This window comes from Paracoccidioides brasiliensis (assembly GCF_000150735.1).
Source record: "Paracoccidioides brasiliensis Pb18 unplaced genomic scaffold supercont2.1, whole genome shotgun sequence".
Lineage (NCBI taxonomy): Eukaryota > Fungi > Ascomycota > Eurotiomycetes > Onygenales > Ajellomycetaceae > Paracoccidioides > Paracoccidioides brasiliensis.
The window spans coordinates 2,619,727-2,628,819 of record NW_011371358.1 but is presented as its reverse complement, the minus strand read 5'-3'; the positions used below and the strand labels follow the sequence as shown (position 1 = coordinate 2,628,819).

The 9,093-nt window shown below is 45.6% G+C and overlaps 2 protein-coding genes across 2 annotated transcripts; both read left to right on the top strand.

The window, feature by feature from the left end:
* Positions 1-698: 698 nt before the first annotated feature.
* Positions 699-2,229, top strand: PADG_00805 (uncharacterized protein; the record flags this gene model as incomplete). The annotated part of the gene is made up of 3 exons (XM_010758198.1): positions 699-1,055; positions 1,166-1,733; positions 1,889-2,229. 3 exons carry the CDS (start codon positions 699-701, stop codon positions 2,227-2,229), a joined length of 1,266 nt encoding a protein of 421 aa, XP_010756500.1.
* Positions 2,230-4,989: 2,760 nt separating this feature from the next.
* On the top strand, positions 4,990-7,091 carry PADG_00804 (uncharacterized protein; the record flags this gene model as incomplete). Its single annotated transcript, XM_010758197.1, has 2 exons — positions 4,990-6,046; positions 6,100-7,091. 2 exons carry the CDS (start codon positions 4,990-4,992, stop codon positions 7,089-7,091), a joined length of 2,049 nt encoding a protein of 682 aa, XP_010756499.1.
* Positions 7,092-9,093: the final 2,002 nt, after the last annotated feature.

Here is a 9,093-nt window from a genome sequence, read left to right as displayed (position 1 = left end):
CTTCTACTACTAATTCAGAAATTGACACTTCTTTGATCAATCTCCTAACTCCATGACAGGTCTCCTGCCATGGCCGCATTCTTCAGTCAAGCACATGTCTATTTTATTAAACCACCTATTTTGTATGGAACTAGATAATACTCTCATTACTATTTAATAATCTCATTAATATTTACTTTGTTGTTGTGGAATTAATTGGATTCTAGCAAGTTGAGTTAGTTTTGCTAAGAGCCGCTCATTTAGTGGTAGTGGTAAGTCACATTAATCGTGAAGCAATCCAAGACTTAAATCCTGGCCTGGGACGCAAAGCTTATCTATCGATAAAGGCCCATGGTAAGTTACCCTTTGACTGTTGACAAGCGACAGAGGCTCAGGCACGTAAGTTACACAGGCCAAGCCCTAACCCAAACAACCCTAGCACGATCTACCTCCAAATATGACGTCTGAAAAAGTCAAGGCGCAGTTTTCATATCTTGGCTGGCGCCGCCTGATCATCTCCAACTTTGCTCTTATTATTTATATAACTACCTTGTAATCGCACTTCATCCTGTGGTAATATGTTTTTAACTACGACGATACTCGCTTAGCTTAAGTAATTTCTTACCCCAAGTTTATACTTCTGGATAGACAATAGCCCAGCCCAGTTTTGTTTGTTCTCCAGTCAGGGACGTCTGCGCAGCCAGCACATCCACACCACAATGGCGTCGCAGTATATCAACTACATCAAGTCTAGAGCGCGCAACTCAAAGGCCTTAAAAGCTAAAGAGCCTGTTCTGACGACGGAAGATGAGGAATTCTTGCACCGCGTGGCCTCACCCAAAGAGGAGGGACGAGATGCACAAATCGTTCTCATGGAAGGTGCACAGAATATCCCCCTGCCACAGTCACCAACGGAAGAAACTTTCACTAGGGAGTTGGTGGACAATGATGGGATGAGTAGGAGCATGAGCAAGTCGTTGAAGGGGAAGAAGGAGGATGAGAATGCTGGAAGTCCTAAGGGGAAAAGGAAGGGTCCGTGGAACTGGTTTACGCATGGGGCGGATAGGAGGAAGAAGGTATGGTCCTTGCCTCTTTTTTTCTTTTCTTTTTACTTTTCCCCCCCTCTCATTTGTTCCTGTGTCCGTGGTTGTCTTATGATTGTCTGTGTTCCTTGTTGTCGTATTAGGAAAATGCCGCCGCAGGGCTATCCCATATCGCCAAAAACCTCAAAACACCTGGTACAGAGGAGGTGAAAGAAGAAGAGGATTTAACCATGATGCTCGAAAAACTAAACCTGGCCGCAGTCAACAATCGCGTTTTCTCAATCAGTGATGAAATACAAGATCTTCTCAAGAGATTCAACCTGATCCTCAAAGATCTGGTCAATGGCGTTCCCACAGCATACAACGATCTAGAATCACTCCTCACGAACGGAGATGGACAATTACAGAAGACTTTTAATCACCTCCCAGGCTTCCTCCAGAAGCTCATCGAGCAGCTACCGGATAAAGTGACTGAGAAATTCGGCCCGGAGTTCCTGGCAATGGCTGCGGAGAGAGCGGGGAAGGGCGGGATTAGTATGGATGAAGCGGCGAAGAAGGCGAAGAAGGTGGGACTGAAGGTTCCGAGTTTGAAAGAGCTGGTGGGAAAACCCGCAGCAATTGCGGGCCTGTTGCGGTCTATCGTTAGCTTCCTGCAAGCGCGGTTTCCGGCGCTTATGGGTATGAATGTTTTGATGTCGCTTGCGTTGTTCAGTAAGGAACGCCCATCTCCTATATTTATTCGCTATACATTTATTCCTTCCATTTTTATTTTCGTTTGCCTTTTGAGTTCCCCTTTCTATACTATTGATTGATCTAGGAACGAACTTTGCTAACAGCTCAACTTCATTTTCCTTACTTACCTATAGTTCTCCTTTTCGTCCTCTGGTACTGCTATAAACGTGGACGTGAAGTGCGTCTAGAGAATGACAAGCTCAATGCAGAGGGCCAAGATGCTACGATCACATATAAACCCGATGAAAATGGTAACAATAACAGCACATCAGGGGCGCAGACCACGAATCTTGCACCCAATAATCGCACATCAATCCAAATTGAGCCAGCAAAGAAGGAAGGAGATGGAGAGGAAGTCGAGGCTGGAGTGAGGGATGCGCGCGACGATGCAGGTGTAGCTGGGTTACCGTCCGCACGCACACCCGTATCTGCACCTGTACCGACGATGACAACCACGACCACTTGCAAGCACTGACAACGTATCATCACCTGCTGCATCTCAAGCTGAGAAGCAACCACGTCGCTCGAAAATTTAATCATATCCAGGGACCTAGACCTGTTTTGAGTGGTGGCCTTTGCATAGGGCTTCTTGTTTAATAATATTTATATTCTTTCTTTCTTTCTTTCTTTCTTTCTTTCTTTTTCATTGGGAAGGGGAAGGGGTTTGTTATTTTCTCTTTGGATTTAGTGAGGTGGTTGGACACGTAGAAAAGATCCGACTAGAGTGGAGCGGAGGAGCGGATGGGAACCAAAGAAAACTTCTATGATTGAAATGGGAAGGATGATAATAATAACTTGGAATATGATTGGCTTTTCTCAGGGACATGCATGCATGCTTCTGTGGGTTGTAATGGAGATAGTGGGGAGAGGGATAGATTATGAGCGGGGTTGAGGAATTAGTTGGTGATTGCACTTGGAGGCGGTCTGGAAGATTGTTCTTCCTCCCCTCTCATCCCTCGTCCTCCTAATCCCCCGTCTCTATTTGCTGGATTTTGGTTAATTAGTTTCTTGACATTTCGTTTTTCTTCCCTCCCCCGGGATCTTTACGATATAGGAACTGGATATTCCCCCTTATCTTGTTATTTTATACACTAAAATTGTTTAACAGATGTATTATATTTGTGTTGTCCGTTGCACTATCCAATGGAGTCAAAGTTAAAGTTGCATCAATGAAAGGATTTTTTAACCCGCAATACAAACTTAAATATCACGTGAATCGAGAGCTACATCCATGGATCCAGGATCTGACAAGCAATGGAACAGGTCTACTTAAAAAAAAAAAGGGTAGTGGGGAAACTCAATTGTTCTAAGTTTTATTCTGTAGATTTGTGATAGATCTGGCCAATTTATAAATATATATATATATATAGTTCTACTGGTGGCAAAAAAAATTCATATAACCAATAAAAAAAAGTTGATGTAAAACACCAAAAAAAAAAAAAAAAGAAAGACACCTCGGATAGCTTGGCGACACTCAGAACTCCCGCTGATTCCAGGAAGGTTTTGCTGCGGAGGCGGAATTCCAGCGGGAAACAAGAGCGAGGGAACTTCTACCATCGTTCATCCATGCCATATGGTGAATTTTTCCACGGTTTCGTCCGGTCGTATCGTGTCGTGTTACCAATCCTCGACTCACGTCTGCAATACTGATGAATCATAATATGCGCTTACCATTACCAACCGCAACGTGTCAATTAGTTGCCGGCCAAGTGCGCGCCACTAGCCCCGGTACGAATCGTATGATTGACGATGGCGATTTACATTGGGCTGGGTCTCACTGGCCAGACGGGAATTATTGTTATGCGGTTGAGTATTGAAATCTTGAATCTGTTGATTGTTCTGGGGATAAAGATCGTAGGATGGTGGTGGGTCGTTGTAGGAGGAGGGGAGTGTATGTATAAAAGGAAGGATGAGGAGGAGATCTATCTGATAATAAAATACAATGATATGTTTGCTTTGATATTGTCAGAACTCCTTCGCCTTGCCTTCCATTGCTCGACGCATATATGTCCATGTAATGTCCTTCATCGTTGGCAGATACCAAAGAGTGTAGTTTCATGCTTGCAAAATTTTAGAGGGACGCACGTTACTTGCCATCTTAACGGAGTGGGGTCTCCCTGTCCGAAGCAGGCAGACTAGTGTTTTGGAAATCCCAGTGGTGGCGTGTGACAGTCAACACACGGACTTAGTTAATAATGCAAAACTATTCTGACTCACATACAGCACAGACAGCTAACTAGTTGCTGATAACTATATTTTTATTTCCTCATGGTTAAAAGTCATCACCGCCCCATAATGTGTTATTTGGTTGGATGTGGTTGCTGCTCTTGCTGCTGTTGGGGTGTGGTATCCGCGGTACGGAATCATAGCCTGCCTGCGGTACCTCCCCGCCTGTTCTGGGTAAGGAGTGACAAGTTATCTGGTACCAACCCTAAGATGCGGTGAGCTGACCCACCAATTAAAAGGTTCATGCCCAAGCCAGGACCCATCAGGACCCGCAAGTGCTAGTCTGATGTGGCCTAGCGTCCGGCCCGCCAACCAATACGAGCAATACCCCATCATCGGACTAATGTAGAACCGCCCCGGCCGGTCCTCTCGGCCTGGGCTGCTCATTTTCTGCATTTTTCTACCCTCTTCTTCTGTTCCTCCTCCTCTTCTTCTTCCCCCGCAACCACCAACAAAACATACTAATTTGCGCACCCAAGATCAAACGAAGAACAGAGCCATACTTCGTCACTACAAATATCGTCGAGGAATAACGCCAAATGGCTGTCGCTGGGCTCTAAATCCCCTTACTGGGAGAGCAACGGCGTGACTTGAATAGCCCACCCCAATTGCTCTCCCAGTCCAGGAAGCCCAACGAGTACATTTCAATCGACTTGACGATATTTGATAACTCTTTCGACGGTTACGCCGTACGTCGAAATTGCCCCCAGTACCAGCTCAGAGCAAATACTTCAAACGTCCGTCGAAGGGTGGGGTGTTTTTGTAGTCTGGTTTTTTCTTCTGCTGCTCTACTCCCCCGGCCCCGCCTGTCCTCTCCTTTCACCATTATCTCTCTTTGCTACATGGAAACTTCCGTCTCTCCCTAATCCGACGTCTTCCGCAACTCCTTTTTGTAAACTATTTCCATATCTACATTATTTACTCGGTTATTCCCCTGAAACTCTTCCCATCTAATCACAATTGATAATACCACTACGACCTCTCAATTGGGCCTTCCCAGTCCATTGTTATGTCTCCTTTAAAGGCTACGAAATCGAGGCGTTCGCCCGGAAGGATATCGCGCTTGGTTGGAAACCACAGTACGCCTCTTGGCGACAGTGATTCGACAGCCTCCATTTCGGGCGTACTCTGCTCAAAGGTTGCAAAAAAATCGACTCGGTTCCCCTCTGTTAAACGCAACATCCCCATTGCGGGGCAAGGAAACAATAAAAAACGAAAACCTTCATCTTCCCTGAATGAAGATTCAACTTCTGAAAACGACTGCGACGATGAGGACGACAACGAAGATAATGAAGATAGCATCGATGAAGATCCTGAACTTCCAGAAGCGTTTGCCCCGTCTTATGGCCGGAAGAAGGGATGGAGCCATAAGGCGGGGCGTCGGGATTGTTTGTCACCCCTCATGGATAGAAAACGGGTAAAGCTCCAGCACAGTGGCTATGAAAGCGATGTCGAAAATAGTTCCGTTAGTTCTGCTAGCCCGCTGAGCTCTGCGGGGTCTGTCGGCTCTGACTCAGACGACGGCTATGAGGCTGTCAATGATGTCAGTGATGTCGATGATGAGGATCAGGATATTGAAATGATGGAAGAAGAGATAATTCTGGACTCGGAGTATGAGCGTGACTTGCAGACGGTAGCTTCTACATTTTCTTCCGTGGTTCCAGATGAATGGTTGGGATTGGACGAGCTTGAGAGTCATCCCCTTTACTCTACTGGCTCGTTCTTTGAGGATGAGCAGCTCTTTTTACAATCTGGCCATGTCGAGGCAGCCGAGGATCCAGACCTGAGCAACATACCTCTGAATCTTCCCGCTCGACAGGTTCACTTCGCAGAATCAGATAGTTCTACGGACTCCGATAAGACAACCGATGATGAACTTCTGTCTGATTTCCTACAACAAGATGCTCTCGACCCAGATCTCCGAAGACTGATTGAAAATGATTCCGAACCCCGTCGCCACCTAAACCCTAATGAACCGTTTGTAAGCCAAGACTTCTATGAGCTGCCAGGGAACATATATCACGTGGAAACAGAATCCTCTGTTGCAAGTTCCAGTGGCTATGACTGTATGTACTATATATGGCCAAATGCACCTTCTTAGCTAACTCGCGATTCTTAGCGGACTGTGGTGAAACCACAGATGAAGATTTGCCTCCCCCAGCAACAATCACACATCCCCGGTCCATCCTACGTCGTGACTCGAGCGCATCGTTACCTCCTTTTGCAGAGGAATCCACCCAGCGTTCCCAGCCATTGCGTAGACGTGGACCACTTAGAGGCACCTTCATCGCCGATCCCCACAAGCCAGTCGCCGTTGTCGCTCCTAATGGAGCTCAATTGATTCTCATACCCCCTTATTCGACTTCCAGACATGACTGGCTTGAAAACGCCGCCCAAAGCCTGTGTAGCACTGCTAACAATAGTCCTCGCACTATTGCTACCGCTCTGGCTGATGATAGCGATACCGATGCTCTGTTGTCACCATTGCAGACTACAAACTTGAGCCCAATGCTTTCTTCCAATGCCAATCTCATGATAACTGCACTGGGTAGTGATGCTGTTGGCCAAATAACCGGTCCTCCCGAGGCATTCTACCCTTCCCAAGGACTGCTTACCAACAGCTTCGACGACGAAGATGAAGACGACGATAGCGAAGGTGTTCTTAATGTGGACGACTTCATTGACTTTGGAAATGGCTCCTCTGATGAAGAAGAACTGGACAAAGACTTCGACGGTGTCAATGACGTTTCCGCCACCACAGCCGTTCCTTCGCCAACGGAAAATAATAATAATAATAATTCCACAGAACTCCCACAAGTCAATAATCACAGCAATAGTGCAGAGCGTCTCTTGAACCACCTGGACAAAGGTATCGTTACTGCCTTTCGCCGCAACCACTCTCGCTACCAAGCCTTGATCCGACTTCCACAACACCGCGAGTTCGTACCGGCTAATTCACCTTCGCGCCCAGCCAGCGTCTTCAGACGCAGCAAATATATTGAGCACAAAACTCCAACTAGGAAGCAACGTGCCGTGGGAACCTACACTGGTGGTGAAGCGGTTCGTCGCAAGCTGATCAACTCACATCGGAGCAACAAGATTACCTTCTAATGGGCTGTTGTTCCATGCCACGTCTCAACATCCAGCATACGATATTGAGGTCAGCGGCCAGTATTGACTAGCAGTCTTTTTTGGCCTTGCCTTACCTTTCATATCCCTTTAATATATCTCTCTCTTTCCCTCTGTGTATGTCTGTGTGTCGCCTGTCCCGCCGCTTCATCAGCCCCCTCATTTTATGCATCAAGAACCTGTTTCTCTTCCAGTGCATTTGATCTCTTGACGGTGATGAAGATCCACACAGTCCACAACTCACAACAACCAACAAAAAAAAAATCGAATTCCCTTCTGATTTCCCCCCGTCCCTTTTTTGCGACTTCCTTACAACCCGAATTGGAAAGAAACCCCAGGGCAAACTCGAAAGCAGAGAAAACTTTCTCGGCTTGCGAATTGCAAACGTCAGACGAAAAGTCGGTGATTTCTTAAATTGCGTTTGTCTTCAAAGACAAACTGTAATAGACCCAATTGTGGTGGCAAGGAGTCCTTTTTTTCATTTCGTTTTTTTCGGCGTTCATCGTGGTGGAAAAGGAGTAAGGAGAAAAGTCGCCCAACCGAGGATCCAATCATATACCTATCCAGACCGAATTTACATCTTCCCCCGTTATTCTGCAAACGTGGTTGGAGATGACAAAATATTCTGAAACGATTTCCGGTTCGATTTTAATGATTTTGGTAAACATCGGTTAATGTTGCGTCTGGCTGTGTTGCCTCTCGTGCGTTTGTGCTATGTTTGTAATGGGTGTACAGTGGCTTCGATTTTCGCTCAAGTGCCTCTCCTCCCACACCCCCTTTTGTTTATTTTATTTTATTTTCGATTTCCACTGATAATAGTACACTCGCGCCTGGTAATATCGGAGCATTTAATGATCAGCCTTCCCCCCTCAAAACTTTATTTATTTATTTATTTATTTATTTTTTATAAGAAAACCGTTGATTAGGTCTTGATCTCATTTGGCGGGAAATGTTTCTGCTCCTCTCTTTTCTATATACATCTGCATCTCCACACTTTGTATATGGATGAGAGGTGTCAGCGGGTTACCTGCGCGGAGTTAGGCTGGGTGGGAATCGAAATGAGGTTCCTGTTTTCTTTTTACTTTTTTACACTTTTTCCTCTAATAGGTCATCTTTGGTACCTATTTCTTTCTCTTCCGGCTGGATATCCCTATTGCTGTTGTGACGTGGGTTGCTTGTGCTTTACCTTTTCTCCTCTCGCGCCTCATGGCTATGAGAGCGTCTTTGATTTCATTCTCTATTTCCCCTCCACCATTAATGGTTATGAATAAGTACTGTTTGAACAGTTCTATTTGTGAGGCGTTTCTTCCCCCCCCCCCCTTCCCCCCCCTTTTTTTTTATTTTCTAATCTTTTTTGAAAAGTCAAATGCTAGCTAGCAGATTGTATACGGGTTGTTAGTTATTCCTTCGAATAACATTATTTTCAGTTAATAAATGTGTTGAACTTTCCCTCGACGTGCTAGAAATATTTCTTGGTAGACCCGTCGGGTCTCCTCTTCATGTTAGTTGCCTCTCAGTCGGGGCAATATCCATCCCAGCACATCACCCGGCTAGGTAGGCATGACGTTACGGGAGCAAAAGCTTTCATTCCATTTGGAACGGCTTCGTTTCGCCTTTCTTTGCCTCTCTTGGACGCGGAAGTGGCCAGAGTCTGTTGGGATAAAGTTTTTCAATTAAAAGAGGGAGCAGGAGGCGACAGGAGGTGATTTGAATGATGTGTATGTCATCATCCATAATGTCACATATGAGTGAGTATACTCTCATCAACTGGGGGGATGTTTGGGTAAGTATCGGAAGCGATACTAGGAAGCCAAGCATTAAGACGCTATATTTCATCGGGCTTACGGACTAATATCACCAAAGCTCAAAAGGCGAACGAGATAAGATTATGATATCATGATATGTCTTTGATTTGATATGTTGGATTTTAGGTGCGAGCTTTAACTTCCCCGTTCAAACAGATCCACTCCAAGGTTTAGCCAAC